General features: G+C 52.9%; 2 protein-coding genes across 10 annotated transcripts in view; one reads left to right on the top strand and one right to left on the bottom strand.

Moving 5' to 3' along the window:
- The window catches only part of Tnrc18 (trinucleotide repeat containing 18), a 92214-nt gene extending 75365 nt beyond the window's left edge, over positions 1-16849 (bottom strand). For 4 of the 9 annotated variants that reach the window (XM_078023651.1, XM_078023654.1, XM_078023656.1 and 1 more), the window contains exons 1-2: positions 14254-14660; positions 11918-12347 (exon numbers count right to left, since the gene is read on the bottom strand). In XM_078023651.1, the coding sequence (XP_077879777.1) occupies positions 11918-12104 (187 nt within the window). In that variant the 5' untranslated portion in view covers positions 12105-12347; positions 14254-14660. Of the gene's footprint in view, positions 1-11917; positions 12348-12663; positions 13499-14253; positions 14662-16111 lie in introns of those variants that run through there. The other 5 variants (XM_078023648.1, XM_078023652.1, XM_078023650.1 and 2 more) reach the window with 4 other exon arrangements.
- Positions 16850-17953: 1104 nt separating this feature from the next.
- On the top strand, positions 17954-20184 carry LOC110596959 (uncharacterized). Its single transcript, XM_021719978.3, has 3 exons — positions 17954-18025; positions 18603-19182; positions 19652-20184. Exons 1-3 carry the CDS (start codon positions 17954-17956, stop codon positions 20101-20103), a joined length of 1104 nt encoding a protein of 367 aa, XP_021575653.2. The 3' UTR covers positions 20104-20184.
- The last annotated feature ends 235 nt before the right edge of the window (positions 20185-20419 follow it).

Genomic DNA, 20419 nt, shown 5'->3' with positions numbered 1-20419 from the left:
GTTTGATCCCCAATGCTGCAAAACAAAGGGAAGGTCTGCCAAGAGCTAATCTGCACACAAGTATGGTAAGCATTACATTCCGTGTAATTTCCATGCACTCTGACATTGACATATTTACGAAAACCAAAGCAAGTAAATAAACAACAATGAGCCAATGAAGGGAACAGGCAAGAAAAAATTCCTACCAATGCCTCTTCTCCCAGACAGCCCCCCCCCCCCCCAGCTTTCTGGCAGAGAGAACAGGCCTCGCTTTTCAATGCCTCACTTGCCGGCTGCCCTGTGACCTTGGAAAGTGACCCAACCTCTCTGTGCCTTACTTTCTACTAAAGTAAAATGAAAGCAGCTGTGCTCAATGGCACACTCCTGTAATCCCAGTGACTCGGGAGGCTCAGGAAAGAGGACCACAAGATAGAGGTCAGCCTCAGCAACTTAGTGAAACCTTGTCTCAAAATTCAAAAAAAAAATAAGGGGGGGGGTGAGGGAAGATATAGCTCAGTGGTAAAGTATCCTTGAGTTAAATTCCCAGTATCAAAAATAATAATAAAATAAAAGCAGCAAATAAGGTAAGACACTGGGCCCAGTGCCTCACAGATAGCCTTCATGGTAGTCCCCTAAGTAAAGGGGGGTTGACCCTGCACATCATTGGCACTGTGGCTGGGGACCTGTGGCTGCTACCAACATCCAAAGGTCCCACTGGAGAAGCAAGAAGTCGGTGTCTGAGGGGACCGGGCTGACCATACAAGCCAAGCATCTCCAGCCAGTCCCCCTAGTGAGCATCTGGTGTCCAGTCAAGCTCCCAGCTCCTCCCATAAGAGACCCACATCACAAGCTGGGCAACCCAGCTCAGGTCCGGTCACTCTCCCATCACCAAGGCTGGGCCCCCTACGTGCAGGGACTTTGTTCTGCTCCCACCAGATACCAGGCCTCACAGAATAGGTGCTCAGATTTAAATAGAAGGTATCACAACAATACCAGGGAGCAGGCAAGGCCTGGCATGCAAAACCCCCACCTGCCTGAGCTCCCGGACTCCAGACATCCTCAATACTAACGCCATTTTACAGGATGTCCCCACTGATTGAACTTCTCCCCTAAGGAGGACTCCCCTAGAGAGGGGAAGGGACAGCCAGGGCCACGGTGCACCCATGCCTCTGATCAATCCCAGCGACTTGGGAGGCTGAGGCTGGAGGATCGCGAATTCCAGGTCAGCTTGGGCAATGTATCAGGATCCTGTCTCAAACGATTAAAAGGGCTGGAGCTGCAGCTGAGTGGGAAAGCCCCCGTGGGTTCAATCCTCAGTATCTCAAATAATTTTTAAAAAGAAAGAGCAGGCCAGGTACAATGATGCACACTCTGTAATCCCAACAGCTTGGGAGGCTGGGGTAAGAGGGTTGCAAGTTCAAAGCCAGCTTTAGCAAGTTGGTGAGGCCCTATCTCAATAAAAAATGAAAAGAAGGGCTGGGGATGTGGCTCCGTGGTTAAGCATCCCTGGATACAATCCCCCGTTTTAAATAAATAAATAATGATCCTTGAAGCGCTGGATCAAGAAACAAGCCATTACTGAGACTTCAACCCAGAGACCCTGGCACCTCTAATGGTCAGGACACAGACAGTGGTGGAAGTCAAGGGAGCAGATTCCACCCACAGATGAATCTAGAGGCTCCCCCACCCCCAGTTGAGCCCTCTGCTTACTAGGAAAGATAAAGTCACTGGGGGCATGAATTCTCAGAGCTGGTGTGGGGACCAAAAGATAGCCAGCCAGGGATCTAAGCACGTCTTCAACCAACAGGAACACTCGGCTCTTGGGAGAGGTGCAGTCAGACTGAAAGCTAGGCATGCTGGGAACTGGAGGACTCTCCTTTGAAATTTACAAAATCAAAAAGAAAATTCTGGGCTGGGATTGTGGCTCAGAGGTAGAGAGCTCACCTAGCATGTGTGAGGCACTGGGTTCGATGCTCAGCAGCACATAAAAAAGAAAGAAAGAAGGAAAGATATTGTGTCCACCTATAACTAAAAAATAAATATTAAAAAGAGAAAATGCCTTTTTAATAGAGACAGATATTTGGAAAGTTCTTTACAGCCAATAAGCCCCACACCTGAATAGAAGTCCCACCTATTTTGTGGTGCCTTTTTTTTTTTTTAAGATACTGGGGATTGGAAGACACTGGGCCATGTGCATGTTAGGCAAGTGTTCTACCACTGAGCTACATCCCAGCCCTGTAATGCCTTTCTTTTTAAAAAAAAAATATATATATATATTTCTTTAGTTATAGATGTACACAATATATTTATTTTTTATTTGTTTTTATTTTTATGTGGTGCTGGGGATGGAACCCAGTGCCTCACACATGCCAGGCAAGCGTTCTACCACTGAGCCAAAAACCTGGCCCCCTGCCTCTTTCTTAAATATAATGAAACACCTGAGAGTCAATTAGTAGATACCCATTGAAGTCTCTGACATGAAAAACCAAACAGAAAAGAGATGGGGTTGTGGCTCAGCGGTAGAGCACTTGCCTAGCACATGTAAGGCCCTGGGTTCAGTTCTCAGCACCACATATAAATAAAATAAAAGTTAAAACACACACACTCACACACACACACAAATTGCTATTTTAAAAATAAAAGAAAAACAGACTTGGAAAAAATAGATCATGAGAAAACTCCATGGACAAAAATAAAATTAATATCATTCAAATGGTGAGAATGAATGTATCTATGAAACAAGAATAGGATGTTATAAAAAACAAAAGGGGGACTGGTGATATAATTCAGTGTATGAAAAATAAAGTCCAGTGGTCCATTTTCAGAATATAGTATTGGCCTAAATTGGATCCAACTGTAGCCATTTTAATTACAGCCCTTCCCTTTGCCTACCTCAATTTTAAAATTAGCTAACTGGGTAGATTGTATCCCAGCTCCTTCAATCAAGGTAAGGGGGAGCACTGTATTGGGGATAAAAACAGGCAGACTGCCTGCCGGGGGGTGTGCATGCTCCGCGGATTGCCTCTGGGATACGCCCTTCTGCAGAAGAATGATGTTTGCCTTGACAACCCACTTCCAAGCACATGTTTGGCTTCTTATGACACCTGGGTATTTCTGAACAAGTGGGAGAATGTAGGATTTGCATGATGCATGAGACCCTGGATTCTATCACCAGCACTACAGAAGGAAGGGAGGGAGGGAGGGAGGAAGGAAGGACCTACATTATGAAAACTTTTAGAAATTAAAAACACGATAGCCAAGTTAAAAAAATTAAAGAGCTAGAAGATATCATAGAGGACATCTAGAAAGCAGACAAACAGGAAATTCAATGGTCAGTCCAGGTGATTCAGGATATCTAACTAGTAGTACTAGAGAGGAGCAAAAAAAAAAAAAAAAAAAAAGGGAGGGGAGCGGGGGTGTGTGCAAATTATAAACTGCTAATAAAAATAATAATTCAATAAAAATGTCAAACTGTGCACAGTGGCACCCACCTGTAATCCCAGTGACTCAGGAAGCTGAAACAGGAGAATTATAAGTTTGAACCCAGACTCAGCAACTTAGTGGGAAATAAAAATAAAAAATAAAAAGGGATAGGGATGTAGCTCAGCGGTACAGCACCCCTGAGGTCAATCCCCAGTACAAAAAAAAAAAAAAAAATTCCAGATTGACATGGCCATTTGTAGCACCCAACACAGCAAATACAAAAGGACCCCCTTAGCACAAACTTCAAAACAATAGTATACAGGGCTGGGGCTGGAGCTCAACACTAGAGCACTCACCTAGCATGTGCAAGGTCCTGGGTTCGAGCCTCAGGACCACATAAAAATAAATAAATAAAGGTATTGTGTCCAACTACAACTAAAAAAATAAATATTTTTTTTTAAAAAAAAACAGTGTACAAAGAAAAACAGTAATTAACGGTGAAGCGTATTTTGTGCTAGGCAACGTTCCAGGTATACAAACTCAGTCCTGACAACCATCAAGTGCAGCTACTTCAGAGAGAACCAAGGCGTAGTTAGGTTAAACCGTACAAGCCACATACCAGGAAGGGCTGAAGCACAAATCAGGAATTTCAGAGTCTGTACTCTTCACTATTATGTGGTTCTGAAGGTGTTAAGCATTTGGAAAAGGGGGAAAAAAAATAGTTCACCTAAAAACATCAAGAATCAAAACGGCCCTGGGCTCCACCTGCAGCATCAAAACAACCACAAAGCATCAAAACAGTGTCATCTTCCTCAAAAAATAGGAATGTGGAAGGTGAGTTCTGTTGGGATGTGCCTTCAAAATCCTTGGGGAATATTAAAAAAAAAAAAAAAATCCTTGGGGGAAATTAGTTCCAAAATGTCACTCAAGTGTGGAGGAGGAATTGAGGCATTTCTCAGGCATGCCAGGCCATGAAGATTTGCTTTCCACGTCCTCTTTCACAGAAAACTCCTGCAGAGTGTGCTCTGTGGACACCAGGAAGGAAAACAGGAAACGGAAGGTGTGGGAATCAGGAAATAAGGAGTCCAACATGACAGCAGAGCAAAGAGAGTTGGAAGGAGGATGGTTCTACGGCAGGCCCAAGGACCAACCAACCAGAAGAGAAGGAAGATGGAAAATTCCAGGAAGGGTACCTGCAAGAAAAGAAGGGGCAGTGATCCAATAAATATGACCAAATGTAAAATATATCAAGAGACTGGAAGCCAGAGACTCTTAAAAAAATAATAATAATAATAATAATAATCCCAACAATTTTTTTTTTTTTTTGGTGGGGGGCATACCAGAGGGTCTCACTGAGATGCTTAGGGCCTCACTAAGTTGCTGAGGCTTGTGTCAAACTGGCAGGTTGCTCACATCTGGCAAATTTTCTATTTATTTATTTTGCAGTTCTGGGGAACAAACCCAGGGCCTCATGCATGCTAGGCAAATGCTCTACCACATCCCCAGCCCCAACCAATTTTTTAAAAGAAGCAATTAATAACTCCAGAAGAAAAAAGAAATTAATCTTATTACACCACTTGGCTCAAATGTGAACAACATTTACAAAGCCATAACAATAAAACTGATTTAAACAAAACCATATTTCATAAACATTGGGAGGACGGTACAGTAGAAATGGCAGAGGCGGTAAGGACGATAATTATCATAGTGGGCCAGGCACGGTGGCACATGCCTATAATCCCAGCGACTCGGGAGGCTGAGGCAGGATGATTTTGAGTTCAGAGCCTGCCTCAGCAACTTATCGAAGCCCTAAGAAACTTAGTGAGACCCTGTCTCTAAATAAAAACGAAAAGGGTTGGGATGTACTCATGATTAAGTGACCGTAGTTTCCTTGCCTGGTACCCAAAAAAATAAATAAATAAATAAATTATCATAATGAACATTACTAAATGCTTATCATATGCCAAATACAGTTCTAAATGCTTAACCTGCAGGAACTATTTAACCCTCAGAACAATCTCACAGACTATGCTATTATTATCCCCCATTTTACAAATGAGAAAAACCAAGGGACAGAGAGGCAAAGAAACTAGTCTCACACATAATAAATGAGAGAATCAGGATTCAGTCAGGCAATCTATGCAAAATCCTCTTCTTCCAGAGTACTAGTTAATACTGAATAACGAGTTAAAAGAAGTGAGGAGAGGAAATGCAGACTGGCTCTTTTTTTTTTTTATAACCCTTCCAACACTATTTGACTTCTTAAATGATGCATAACTTTTATTTTAAAATGTAATGTTAAACACAAAGCAGGACTATACACTCTCCAGGTAAATCTGACAGGATGTGAAATATTCTTCAATGAAGTTTAAAACCAAAAAAAAAAAAAAATGGAAAGGAAGTTTTTTAAAATGCACACACAATTAGATACTAATACACGCACACCAGGGTGGACGGAACTCAAAGGAGTGACACTATTCCGGATTGGTAAAGATGCGGAGCCACTGAAACCCACACACAGTTGCCAAGAATGTAAAATGTACAACCCCTGAAAAGCCACAGCCACTGCAGTTGGGCCCAGGCGCACCCCCTGTCCCTGCGACTCAGCTGCTGGGTATACATCCAAAGAAATGTGTATATATGCGCCCCCAAAGACGCGTTCACAGAAGCATTACTCATAGAAAACACTGGAAACAACCTGAATGTCCATCAACAGGGGATTGGATAAATTGTGCTATGTTCATAGAGTGGAATACTGAACAGCAATGAGAAACTTCAAAGTACAGCTACATTCCACAAATATAAATATTGGGGGAAAGCAGTCAGAAATAAAAAGGGAGAGAGAGAGAGAGAGAGAGAGATATCAAGCTGCATCATTCCATTTATAGAAAGTTCCAGAATAGGCAAAACTAATCTACAGTACTAAAAATAAGATTGTTGTTGGGGTTGGGGGCAGGCTGTCGGTCAGGTAGTAAACCAGAGGGAACACCCAGGAGTCGCCCCAGGGCTAGAAACCTGAGCTGGCTGGTGGCTGCAGGGTTGTGTCCATTTTGTAAAAATTCAGGAAACTGAACACTCAAAATTGGAGCATTTTAGAGTACAGCTATTGTACAAAAAAAAAAAAAAAAGGGAGACAAACCAAATAAAAAGGATGAGGGGGTGGGGTGTTGATCAGTGGCAAAACCCACACTTAGTGTGTGCAAGGTCATGAGTTCCATTCCCAGCAACAGAAAAGGGGAAAAAAAAAAAATGAGTTCAGTTTGGAATTCTTGTGTCTTAAGGCCTGTACTCCAGCCAGAGAGAGTTCCGGGGCAATTCCAGAGGCCCTTAGAGTCTGGACTAGCCTGAGGGATTTGTGAATCATCTGCTAATGATCACTGTAATTACAGCCATCACTTTTACTAGAACTTCTGCAGAGGGCCCTACCTGGGCTAGGGACCTCGCCTGAGCTTGCTCATTCAAACTTCATAAGAACCAAACAAATTCAACAGGACTGATGAACCCACTTTATGGATGAGAAAATTGAGGCTTACAGAGTCCTATATATGCCCAGTAAGTGGAGGAGCAGGACATAAACCTCAGACCCTAGACCAGCCTGCCTCCTGATGAAGCAATCTATTATCAGGGATTGCGGGTTAGGAGCGTCTGCAGGCTCATGCTCAGAAATATGTAAAATTGTTAGTGAGGGTGTATGAGTCGGGTATTTGTTTTCTGGGTTGTTTTTTTCCCTGAGCTAAGGGTTGATCACTTTCATTAGCTCATGAGGAACCTCAGATTTAACAGTGGGTACATTCATGGCCTGGGACAGGTGGCAAAGAGATTTAGTGGCTGCCAATCTGATGGCCTTTCTTCCTCCAAAATTAGATGCCAGACCTCTGCAGGAAGCAGGTGTGGTGAAGGACCCTGGCCCTGGGGTAGGGGTGTAGCTTAAAGGCAGAGCAGGGGCAAGGCCTTGAGTTAGATCCCCAGTATTTGCAAAAAGAAAAAGAATAAAAGGACCCTGATCCTGACTGACTGCTGGTCAGGGCCCTGACAGGCCCTGGGGAAGCCCAAGACCTGGCCAGAGAGCAGCTCTAACTGATCCCTTTAACAGCTGGGCTGGGGCACCTCAGATGATGGGCTGGAGTGTGAGTGGATGATTATGTGGCGGGGTGGGAGTAAAATCAGGTTAGAATGCAGACTAATCTACCAGACAAAAGCATCCTGACCCAGCCATATTCCAAAGAATGAGCCCATCCCACCCTCTCCCCAAACTGTTCCTCCCATCCCTCCCAGGAGCAGCTCTAACCAAAACCCAGGGGCTGTCCTTCCTGTTCCCTGCCCTCCACTGTCTAAGAAGCAGCCCAACCTCCACAAGCCACCAGAACCCTTGCTATCTCCAGCTCCTCTCCCTGGTCACTCTCATCTGCAATCTCCTTGCCTCAAACTAGTCACCCCACTTCTCTCCTCTATCAGTATCTGGCCTGCGGCCTGCTTAATTTTTTAAAATGCTTATTTTGGAATAATTTCAAATTCAGAGAAAAGTTTGAGATAGTACAATGAACTACCATATGACCTTCACCAGATCCAACAACTATGAACGGGTCTGTTATTTGATTTTCTACCGTCTCCCATATCCATGCACGTATATCTCAGTGGTATTTTTTTTTTCCTCTTCCTGAACTAGCAAGGAAGTTGTAGGTATGGTGTCCCTTGTTCCTAAATGATTCTGCATTCTTATTCCCTAAGAACAAGGACACTCTCTTACACAACCAGGGCAGTTATCAACTTCATGGAACCTATTGATTTGATGCTATCGGTTCATCTACAGTCCATACTCCAATTTCGTCAATTGCCCCCATGAATGATCTTCTTGACAGCCATTTCTTCCCTAATCCAGGATCCAATCCAGGGCAGTAAACTGCTTTTAGCTGTCACTTTTTTTTTTTTTTTAAGTCTTTTAATCAGGAGCAGTTCTCAGCCTTCCTTTGTCTTGCATACCATTGACATTTGTTAAGAGTACAGGCCAGTTCTGTGAAATGTCCCTTCATTTGAGTCCCTCCTCATTCCTACAGTTTAAAATTCCAAGACCTCATTAGTGGCCTTCAGGGAGAGTCAGGACCCACCTCCCCCATCTTGTCTTCTGAGGGCTCTCAACCACTCTCCCTGGGCCAAGCTTTCGGCTTGTGCATTCTGCCTTCTGTCACCTTCACAGAACTCTTCAGCTCTTCACACACACAAAAAAGGACCACTCCCTCCATCACCCAGGTCAGGCCCTCTGACCCTGCCCCTCACCCTTGGGCCAAACCAGACCCTCGGCATTTTATTTTCTTTGTGGCCTGTGTCCCTGTGTAGAATTATTTCCTCCAGTGATTTGTGTGTTTATTGCCTGCCCCCACCCTAGAATGTGCTCCAACGGGGGCAGAGACTTCTGTTTGGTTCACTGCTGCGTCCTAGGTCCCCAAGCAGAGGCTGGTACACAGGAAGCACTAGGGATTTATTTGCTAAGTAAATGAACAAGTGAGGAAAGAGGAAAGCACTGTGCTTGGGAACTAAAGAAACCAGGAGGCAGCAAGAGCCAGGGGTCTCAAGAGACCCTTCCATTTTCTAGAACCTTCCCCAGACCTCCCTTGATGCCTCTAACCAGAGAAAGAAGAGCTCAGCCAATCTCCCTTATCTTCAGGATCCCATCACTCCACCAGCCAGTCCTGATTAATCTTTCTAAATCAATCCCAGTAGGCTGACAGGCTGAATTCCAGAGATGGATCTGATGGGCCCTGCAGAAGGCCCACGGCCCCCTATTGTCCATTGGCCAGGCCAAAGTGCAGAGCCTCCCCCATCCTGATCCTCGAGTTCCACCCTCCTTTCAGCCGAGGGTGTGGGGGCAGGGAGAATAAATAACCAAGTACAAAATCCTGCTAATGGCTCTTTAATTGCAATGCATGAGGACTCAGTGACCTGCCTCCCAACCCCAGAGCAAAGAGCCCAGCCCCCCAGGTGCTTGTCACTTACTTATCCATTTCACTGACCAGGCTGTGAATATTTACTGCTCAAACTGTATCAATACTCAAGGTTATAGGAAAGGAAAATGCCACCTTGCTTTGATCCAAACCCCATTCATTCTTGCCTTTACCTCTTGTAGAGGAAGAGACCCAATCTGCTTAAAGCACCTCCTGTTTCCAGAGGTCTCCAGGGGCAGTTCCAAATAACCTAGAATGCACACCAGGGTTACAGGCCGCAGCCCCTCCACCGAACTCCACGAACTCCACGAGGGAACCAGCAAAGCCTCTCCCTCACTGTGTGACCCGGGCAAATCACTCAGCTTCTCTGAGCTTTTTGTACAAAAATAAACAAACAAAGATGGGGCTGATAATGCTGGCAAGACCTAAGGAGCAGACAGCCAAAGAACAGAGAAGGTGGTGTTCTGGGGAAGAGAAAAATTAGCACCTCACCCCACAAGGAAAAAGGGGAGGGAGAGCATTGGGTTGAGGAATTTCTAATCAGGCTCCACCCCAAGCAGTGAATGGGGTACAATTCCCACCTGGTAGCTAATGGGATTAGTATGGGCTCAGCTCTGGGCATTGGCCTGGGGTCCAAGTGTCCCTTCCACTGCTAGAGTTGGAGATGTGGGGCATGGGATCCCACTTTTCCCTCCAAGATAAGCAAGGCCTCAAAGATGGGGGTGGCCTTCCCGCCTTTATTGCATGACCTGCCAAGCCTACAGAGCCGTTGGAAGGGCAGGATGCCACAATGCAGGACTCTGTGGTCACCTCTAGCTGGACTTCCTCAGCTGGTTCTCACCTTGGCCTCCTCATCCACCAAAGGAGCCTCTGGCGGTAGGACTGTAGTGGCCAGGTCAGGCGCTGCCGTAGAACAGTGCGAGCAAAAGGCGCTCCCAGAGTAGTGACTGCTACACTACTCTGAAGAGGACAGACACTGCCTCCACCAGGTCCCAGCCAGATCTCCCGCAGCCGCAGCCGGCACTACAAGCAAAAGCCAGGCCAGCCAGGGAGATCCAAGATCAGATTGCCAGGCCGTAGGGCCTGCCAGCACCCTGGGTCAGACTGCATGACCCGAGGAATGGAAAAGACAGGCAAACTTGCACACGCATCAACATGGCTTTGCCAGGCACACACAAGGGGATGATCCAGATGGCCTGTATACCGGAAGGCCACCCCCAATTCCTGTCTCGGGGTGCCCAGCGCCCCACGCTCTTCGCAGCTCACTACTCAAAAGAAAACCCTGGTCCTTGTTGCTGCCCCCAGGCGGAGCACACAGCAGGGGTGGGGAGGGTGGGGGGGCCCAGGTCCTTGTGCCCCGACAGCGGGGATCTCCGCCTGCCCCTCCCCCGCAGGAGGCTTCACAAAGGCCCTTTGTCCCGCCGAGCCCCTGCGACTCCAGCTCCTGAAAAGTTCCAGGAGAAAAATCAAAGAGAGAAGCAAAATCGGTGAGCGCAGACGGGTGGGCGGGCGGGGGGGGGGGGGGGGGGGGCGCGAGGTGTCTCTTCCAAGATACCAAAGACCAGAGGAGCTTCAGGAGTTCCCCGGGAAATCGTAAAAGTTCTAAACTTCAGTTTGAAGAAGAGGTGGACTTTTTTCCCTTAACATCAGGCACAGAAATCAGCCGGGCAATTTGGACCCATCTTCCCCCACCCAGGCTGGGCAAGTCTGCGGCCCCGCGTCACATTTCCCATCGCGCCCGGCGCCTGGCTCGGCAAACTGCTTGCTCCCTGCCCGGCACCCGCCCAGTGCAGTCTCCGCCGCAGCCCAAGAGCCCCTCTTGGGAGATGGTGGAGGCTGCAGGGCCTTCTTGGACAACTCCTCCACCTTTCCTTGTTGGATCCCTGGTATCCCCTCCACTGCCCAGGCTCCGTGCGGATCCACTCCCTGCACCACCTCTTTCCCCTAAGCTCAGAAAGGCAGCAGCCAGGCTTGGCGTTCCTGCTTCGCGGCGAGCCCTTGGGCGCAGGGTCAGTGCCCTCCCACTCCTGGAAGAGAGACCCGCAGAAGCCAACAGGAAACTGGGGTCCCAGAGCTGGGTTCACCGTGCGCCCGCCCCCCGCATCTCCTGGCCGCGGCGCCGCACTTGTGGTGGAGTCGCGGGCAGAACTCTGGGCCCACGGGCGTAGGGAAAGGCGTTCGTTTGCCAAGAAAAAAGATCCGAGTTCGGGGAGCGGGTGTCTCATGGGGCATGGGGGCTGACTTGTTCTTTTCTCGCCCAGATTTCGCAAACTCCAGCCCAGGCTAGTGCCGCAGGAGCCCGGGGGCTGGCATGGCCCCTGGTGGCTCTGATTTCGGCAGATGCTTGGATCTCAAGCGGGTCCGGCGCGCTGGAGACCACAGCCGAGCACCTCTCGGTCGGGGCCTCGGAACTGGCCTTGCCCCAGGCCCAGGGATTCCCCCGTGTACTGAGAGCTGAGCCCGCCAGCACCAATGGGCCAGCCGAGAGGCGCCCAACCCAGGCCATGATCTTCCCAGGCCTCCCTCCCCAGGATCCCAGGAAATCAGGAAGAGTGGACAAGGCGCGGGACACTTACCCGGGTGCGGGTGGAGGTTGAGGCCGGCCATGTATTTCCCGGGCGGCAAAGGGCCGGGCAAGCCCGAGGCGGGCAAGCGTCCGGCAGTAGCCGCACCCACGCGGTGGCTGTCCATGCCCAAGCCGGACAGTAGCGGCGGCGGGGGGCCGTGCACGGACCGCTGGGGCCCGAAGTCTCGGCCATCCATCCTCCGCGGGAGTGCCGCGGCCAGCCCTCCACCTGGCCTGCCGGCCTTGCTCAGTGGGATCTAAAAGTTCGGCCTCGATGTAGTCCCAGAGTCCTCGGGTGGCGGGGGCTCCGCGGTGTGCATGGCGGCGGCCAGCGGGGCTTGCGCTCGGAGGCGGGCCGGTGGCCCGAGGCGCACAGACGACCGGTGGTGGGGCCCCTCTGGGTGGCCAGGAAGAGTTTCGAGAGACCGGGCACACGGCGTCTTGGCAGGGAGAGGAGACGGGCCACAGAAGACAAGCGGGGAGAAAAAGAAAAAAAAAAAAGTTTCAGAAAGTCACCTCGCCCTTCGGGGTCTAGGGCTGCTGATCTGGTGGCCAAAAATAAAATCGGGAGTAGCCCCTTTTCCACGAAAAGTAAAACTCCATGCTCCGTCTGCCGGCGGCTTCAGGCTCCGGTGATCTGGCTCAGAAAAGTGACCGGTGGAGCACTGTGCCCTAGACCCGACTCTACCACGGCAGCCGCTGGGTCCTCCCGAAACTGGGGAAGGCCAGCCGCACCCGGACAGCATAAATACAAACCTCTTAAGTGTTTTATTCCCGAGCGTCACATGCTTCGAGGTTTTAAACTGTGAAACCTTTTCATGAGCGGCTCGAAATGTTTCCCTGAACACTAAGTCACTATCTAATCCGGAAAGTTTAATATTTAACCTTTTGGGGCCCTCGCCTCCCTTTTCTGAGTTTGATTTTCCTGAGCTCGCCCTGAGAGCCACCAAAGGAGTGTTTGGTTTGGAGCTTTTCGTTGTTGTTGTTGTTTCGGGAGGGAGGGTGCGAAGCGGGTTTATTATTTCTAAGGAGGCCCGCTGCCCCCTCCTGTTGCCCCTGTCCAGTCACCGTGAGTCTCAGAGTCTGAGTCCGAGGACCCGAGACGTGGCATTCTCGCCTGAGGACTGGAAAGAATCCTTCAAAACAAGCTTTGGTTTCATTTTCCAACGCCCCAGCCTGGGAATCCTGTGGCCCGAGGACTTGACCTGGAGCGGGGAATTTGGGGGCGTCAGAGGGGAAAGAAGGGGATCAAGGATCTCGATCCTACCCTAGCTTTCTCCTACCCCAAAAAATAATCTACAAAGAAAACCTTTGCAGCGCGGGCCGGCTGGGGGGCACCTCCCCCAGCGTTGGGTAAATCCCCCTGTAGTTCCAGTTTCAAGCTGTTTGTTTAAAAGATTTGTCGTTTGCCGATTCCCGTGGGGGCGGGAGGGGATCTTGGTGCCCACCCTTCCCTCGCTGTCCGTCTGCCCGCCTGCGGCAGCTCTGATTCCCGATTCCGGGAGGCCGGGGCTCTCTGGAGCCGCGGATCGCGCCAAAGCCACCCCTCTTGGGTACCAGCCCCGCGCCCCAACTCCGCGCCCAGCCTCTCGAGCTGCAGACCCTCTTAGCTGCAGATCCCCCCCCGCCTCCTCCTCCACTTTGTTAAGGGTGGCTATTTTAACGTGGTTTGGGTTTCAAACACCCCCTTCGCTCCCTTGCATCAGGCTCTTGTTACCAGATCCGCGTTTACTTAGGAAAAAATCTAAGATCGTCACATCCGAGGATTCAAGTCTCAAGAAGGCGATGAGCTTCCAGTGATTTTTCTTTAAATAATGTTTTTAGGGAAGCTTTATTTTAAAAGCCAGCGCTTCGGAGCATGCCCAGGCGCCCCAGCTTGAGGGAGTCGGGGTGAAGCTCCCCGGAACCCTGGCAAAGGTAAAGAAGCTGGCGTGGACAACCGCAGGCTCCGCTGCGTTTTCCCTACTTCTCTCCCCCTCTTAAATGCAGTTAAAATGGCTGAATTCCGGCTTTTAATTAAAAACAGCCTATAATCGAAAACGTCTCGGCGTCCCGGGCTCCCCCGCCTCTGCCGCCTGCCGGGCACCGACGCCCCTCGGCTGTGTGGTGCAGGCTGTAGCGGACTGGGGGCTCGGGTGGGCACCCAAGGAACAGCAGTCCGCCCTCACCTTCCCAGGGCCCCCTTTGCCCTCTGCCCCTAGCCCCCGATTTCGCCCCCATCAGCCGGACAGCTTCGGGAACCCTCGCACAACCCAAAGGGCAGGCGGGATGGGGTGGTGGGGTGCGAACTGCAAAGTTTGGAGACCCTCGCGCCCGGCCGGGGCAGCCGGAGGACCAGCGGCGTACCTGGCGCGGCGGGGCTCCGGGCTCCGGGCTCCAGCGACAGCGACTCCGGTAGCAGCCCCGACTCTCGGCGCAGCTAGGCGCCGGTGCTGCCCGCCATCCCGCGGCAGCCGCTCCCCTCCGCCACCCGCAGCCGCCTCACACTTTTTGCCCGCCTTTCCTTTTTTTGGTAGAAAACCGCTCCCCGGGCCGAGCGCTCGGCGCGCCAACTCCTCCGCCCTCCCGCGGCCCGGCTCCCGCAGCCCCCGGAAAAGCCAGCTTTCCTCCCGCCGAGCTCCCCGCTTTTTAATAAAATCCAGGTAGCGCCGGTTTAAAGAATCCCAAATCTCCATATACAGCCCGGGATTGGAAAAGGTACATTACACAACCCCCCTTTCAAGTTCCTCTCGCTGGATCTAAAAAAAAAAAAAAAAGCTAGCGCGGGGGGGGGGGGAGGCGGGGGCTGGGGGAGGGGAGCCCTAGCAGGCGAAGAAACACGCATTGTTCCCCGGCGCCCGCCCCCCCCCCCAGGGCCAGCCCCCGGCCGCCGAGCATTGGCCGCGCGCGCCGCCCATCACGCGCATGTAAACACCTTGGCCCTCAGCCATTCCTATAAAACCAATTACGGACCTCAGGGCTCCAACAGTTTCCAGGCTCCCCTCGGCGGGGCTGAATGATCAAAACTGGTGGTGAGAATTTTTCCGGGCCGTTTCTAGGCAGCCCTTCCCCCTCCACCAGCTCGGCCCCCCCCCTTCCTTCTTCTCCTCCCTTTTCCTCCCCCCTCCTCCAGCGTCTGGGCTGAGTGATCAAAATAGAGGAAGATGGTTGTCGCCGCAATCCAAGGCTTTGCAAGGCGCGGTTTAATGGGCCGGCTGTCAGCTTCCTGCTCGCAGGAGGAGGTGACAAGCCGAGCGAGCCGGGAAGGGCCTGGGGCCCGGCGGACTGCACCCAGTGCCCACGCCCCGGCCCCCCACCTCCCCTGGGTGCGCCTCTAGAACGCGCGGTGGAGACGCCAAAACAGACAAGGGCTGCTTTTTCTTTTTTCTTTTCTTTTTTTTTCCTTTTCCTTCCTTTTAAAACAAAGCAGCGATTCATTCCCTCTCCCCCAGGAGCGCAGTCGGGTGGGATGGGCAGGCGAGAAGGCCGTTTTCCTTGTCCCGGCCTGCGGGTCCCTCCCTGAAAAGCAGTGTCAGATGGTTACTGATTAATATTTTGGAGAGGCCGCGGCGGCGGGCAGCGGGTGAGTCTAATCTCCTAAAGGGGGTTCCTATAGAAACGCGCGCGGGCCGGGACGCGCCCCCTTCTCGGCCCCGGCCGGGGCTGCGGTGCTAATGCAACGCGCGCCCCTCCCCGAAGCCCCTCTTGGCGTGGGCGGTCCCCTCCCCCTTCCCCCCCCAAAAAAAAAATCAGAGCAGAAAAAAGGATTAGATCGGCTGAGCGCAAGCTGAATCCCTCTCGATTCTGACATTTCAGCCTATTAGCATTTCTCCACGGGGCCTTCTGAAACCTATTAAAGTGTAATATTAAAAACCTCTTGGCTGGGGGCCTCTCTCGCCTTCCATCCGCCGCGCCCCCTCCAGGGAGGGCGAGACCGGGAAAAAAAAAATCTGTTGAGCTCAGAGGAAGCAGCAGCCAAGCCCAAAAGTGCTTGGCTGGCCACGGCGGCCAGAGGGGGAGGGGAGCCCCAATCCCCCAGACTTTGTACTTTATTTTGCGCTTTCAGCAAAATCCTTTCTGGGTTGAGTAGCCGGGAGCTGCCCGCGGCAAACCTACCTGGCTAGAGGCGCAGGGAATGCGGACACTGCCGGAGGGACAGTCCTAGGGGCCCCGCACCCTCTCCGCAGCCCCGGCAGGCACCCGAGTCCAGCTAGGCATTACGTACCCTCGAAAGGAAGCTTGAAGGGGCAGAAATCCTGCTGATCCTGCCTCGGAGAGCAACCGTGGTGATAGGATTTTAATTAAAACAAGAGAAGCCCGCTCTTTCGCCCCGCGCTGCGGACTCAGCGTTTTCGCATTGCTCCTATTTTTTTAATCCATTTTTAAGGCAACTTTTCTGGAGGGGGGGGAAATGAGCTAGTTAGCGCCCATTCGTTCTATTTTCTTTTCTCCACTTTTAGAAAAAAGGGGGAAGGGTTCGAGAGCGAACTGGGGGTGTCTAATTTAATTCCAGGATAAATTTGAGGAAAAAAGTTCGGCCTCAGGAGGGCAGTTTCAAGTTGCCCTTCTTGGATCCTCCTGCGCTGGTTTCTAGGCTGCCCTCTTTTGGAAGCTGGAGCTCCGCGGGGGAGGAGGGAGGAGTGAAGAGAGAAAGGAACGAAAATAGCCGGAGCCAAGGGGAACGAGCGGCGGTGTCCGCGCTTGGAGCTGGGCGCGCGGGTCTCAGTGGCAACCGGGGCGGCGGGAGATGCCCAGTGCAGCCCCAGGACGGCCAGGAGCAAAGACCGAAAGGAGAGGGGGGTTAGAGAAAGGAGGTATTGTGTCTGTGTGCCTTAGGGGAGGGGGGCGACTGCAGAAATAAAATAAATGCAGTTGAGCTGCGCGGGACTGCTGGAAGCCAGAGCAAGGGAAGGGGCCGTGTGTGGGGGCGCCTAGCGCCCTTGAGTCTTATCCCGAGGCCTTTGTGGGTTCCTAGTAAGCCCTCCCACGCCCGAGTCCCCAGCGCTTCCCCCGCCCCCATCGCCCTCCAATATTAGGAGTGCAGGCCCTGATTCCCCCACCCTCTTAGCCCGCCCGGGATCTGGAATGGTTTTATTTTAATATAGCTCCAAAAAAAAAATGTATCTTGCGAGAGTTGGGGTGGGGAATAATACAAAAGACTTGCGGGGTGGAAAAAAAACAAAGGCCTATTTTTATAAATGTTTAATGTTTTCACCCCTGGATGCTCCAAGACGCCGTAATTGTGACGGCGGGGTATGTGTGCCATAAATCATTTAGTTGCTAATAAAAATTCTGCCTGTTTGCCCTGGATTTGCCAATGGCGTTTGCATTTTTCAAGTGTGTGCGCCTCGTCGGCTTGGCGAAGGGAGCTGGCATTTCATTAGGGCCCGATTCAGGGCAGAAGAGGCCCCCTCCCCGCTGGAATGTGTGCGCCCCAGCCCCTTGAACTGCCCTCCCCATGCACTCTTTCACCGTCGCGAGCTGCCACGCGGCCCTCTAGCCACCAGGCGCGGGGCTTGGGGTCGCGACCGCTCCGGGGTCCTGGCCGCGGGGCGGGGCGGGGCGCACAGGACTGATCCTGCCCGCGCTGCTCCTCCGGAGCTGCCTCGCTTGTGGAACGCGGGCAGGCCCGCTGGAACCAACCGTTGCGTGCCCTGGTCTTTGCCCCCTCTTCGGCCCTGCGCCCTGGTGCCCCGGAGCCGCTGAGTAAACAGCTGCCGGGAGCCATCTTGGGGCGTGGGACCGATCCCAAGAGGAGTAAAGGCTGCAGCCACGGCCCCTTCGTAGACCCGCTCCATCACGGGGGAGCCTCTGGTGCAGCCCTAGCTGGGCCACTGGGTCTAGGAAAATACCCCCCCACACGCCCTGGTGGGCCACATTTAAACGTGAAAAACGGGGCGCGCTGTACGGGTGTCCACTGCCCAGGCCACAAGTCCAGGCGCCATCTTCCACGCCCCACCCCCACCCCCTCTAGCTTGTTTACCCGCGGGATCAGTGGCCAAAAACTGTGTTGACGCAGTGGGTGTGTGTGTGTGTTTTGTACTGACTGGGCGGAAAATCGGCCGGGATGAGGGGACCTCCACGCAGCCTCAAACCTCAATTCCGGGAGAACTCACCTAGGCGAGCCTGGCTCAGCCCGGTTATCCACGGCCCGGGCTGGCCGCCCGGACCTTTTGTATATCCCCAGGTCGCTTCCCAACTAACAAAACTCTCCCCCTTTGTTGTAAAGCCAAAGGACAAGCCAACCTTGAGCCCGCTGTCTCCCCTGCGGTGCCTTTGTAGGAACAAGCCCCGCACCGGGGCCAGCCGCCAGCAGGTCCAACTCGTGGGAGCCCACGCCTCCCAATTCTGCCCAATGCAAGGTTGAACCTGGCTCTTCTAGCACCTTGGTGTCGCAGCCCGCATGGACACGTTCTCTCTACACCCTCTGAAAAAAGCCCGGATCCTTTCCAAAACGCCGACACCCTAGCTGCCCCACCCTTGGCCCCCGAACCGCCTTTCCCCAGGACTAAGGAAGGTTTGAGCCCATCCAGACTCCACTGCGAAAGCTGCCCCGAGGCTTTCCGGCTTCGGCTGCCGGCTCGGGAGGCCGGGGCCGGGTGTTCTCGGCCAGAGTTTCCACAGGTCCTAGATTCGGCAACTGGGAAGCTCCCAGCCAGGGCGCCACTAAAACCCGGAGAGGCCTCACTGGGGACAGTCATCCTTGCTGTCTGTAGCAGAGTCTGGCCCAGCAGCGGCTCGGCGCCTGGCCGAGGGACGCCCAGACCCACCAGGAAGACCAGGGACGCGGCGCTAGAGCCCTGCTGCAGCCAAGACCCCGGCGCACGGCGGGCAAAGCCGGGGCTGTTGCGCCAGGCCTGGCCGCAGCGGATTCTGGCTCCTCTCGGCCCCGCCTCCGACCCTGGCCTCTTCCTCTGGCCCTGGTCGGGTCTTCCACGCCACTGTCTGGCTCAGAAAGGACTGAGACGCGCTTGGTGCGCCGCAGGCCGGCTGCTGCCATAAATCTCCGCGCCGGCCCTGCTTCCTGCTGTTTATGCGCGGGTATTCGGGGCCGGCCTCGCATCCCGCGCCAAGCCAAGCGCCTTGCTCTCCTGGTCACGGCCTGGAGGCCCCGACTCAACGTAGGGAATCAAGCCAGAATTTCCCCATTCGCCAGAGAGGGAACGGCCTCCCTCCCACTCAGTGCCACCACCATCCATCACCACGAGTTTCGGACCCCAAGGTGGCCCGAGGTTCACCGATCATCTTTGGGGTGGGGACCACCCCCCCCCCGGCCCGACACTTCCTCCTATGAAGGTTCGGTTACCCTCCTATGAAGGATGGGTGCACGGACCGCCTGCGTTGTTGAGGAGCAAGACAGGGCCAAGGACTGAGCGATTTCTCAACTCAGGCGACCACCCACCTCCTGGGACCCTGCTTAGTCCTGTGCCCCGGGATCCCTCTGCGGGCGACTAGGGGCCTGGGGGCAGGGGGAAGCTTGAGATGAGCCGGATGACTGCAGGCGCGGTGTCGGAGACCTATTGGGTTCCCAACCCCGCGCCATGCCACCCCCTCCCTGCAGAGGATACCCCTTTTCAGCCTTGGTGCAAATAGACTACGGAGAAAGCAGGAATCGGTCGTTTGAGCTGGTAGCAGCCTGGTGGGGGCGACGGTCTTCCTATCCTAGTCAGGGGGGCAGCCCCAGAGAGTACATTTCCAACAATAACGTTTAATGTCGTCAGTTTTATCTTTTTCTTTTCTTTTTTTTTTTTTTTTTTCTTGCTAGAGGGGCAAGGAACAGGCCATTCCACGGGTGCCCGACATCAACCGAGCAATCCGGTCGCGCGACGGAGACCGACCACCACCGAAGAGGCTTTGGGGGCTTTTGGTGGGGACAATCGTGGAGAGAAAAGCGTTCATCCCCGCCTTGGTGCCCCCCCAAAGTCTCACGGTGCCAGTGACATGACCCCAGAAAAGCGATGGCAAAGGGGGGGGGCGGTTGGAAACCTGGCTCTGAGCTTGCCCTCACCCAAGGAGCTCCGGCTTCTTCCTAGAATTTCTAGAAGCACTTTCGGAGGGACTGAGGGCTTCCGGCCCGACGCAGAGGAATTTGAGCCTCGCCCCGGCGGCAGCCTGGGAGCGGAGAGGCTGCAGAGCCACATTCCGCCCGAGCCGCCCCTGCTAGGCCCCAGGAAGCGCCGCGGAAAACAAAGCGCTGCGGTTTCAGCCCAAGGTTAAAGTCCACCGCGAGCGTTTTTTTTTCCCCCCCCCGGAATCTGAGAGCGATAGCGTTTCTCCAAATAAACCGCCAATAAATCAGCTCCTGGGGCCGCCTGCTGAAGAGCTCGGGTGACCTTGGGGAATGTTTCCTGCCAGACCCGTCCGAGGACAGGCTTGGGGGAGGGGGCCAGAGTCAGCCCTACCCCCACCCCAGAGACACAAGAGGGGGTGGCCAAGGGCGTTTATTGTGGTATGTGTGCCTACAGGGGATGGGGACGATTTGTGGTGGGGGTAGGGCACTGTGACTATTTGGGGGCTGTGGGCAGGTTGTGGC

This window comes from Ictidomys tridecemlineatus, chromosome 10, assembly GCF_052094955.1.
Source record: "Ictidomys tridecemlineatus isolate mIctTri1 chromosome 10, mIctTri1.hap1, whole genome shotgun sequence".
NCBI lineage: Eukaryota > Metazoa > Chordata > Mammalia > Rodentia > Sciuridae > Ictidomys > Ictidomys tridecemlineatus.
The sequence above is the reverse complement of the archived record's forward strand: the minus strand, read 5'-3'. Positions and strand labels throughout refer to the sequence as shown.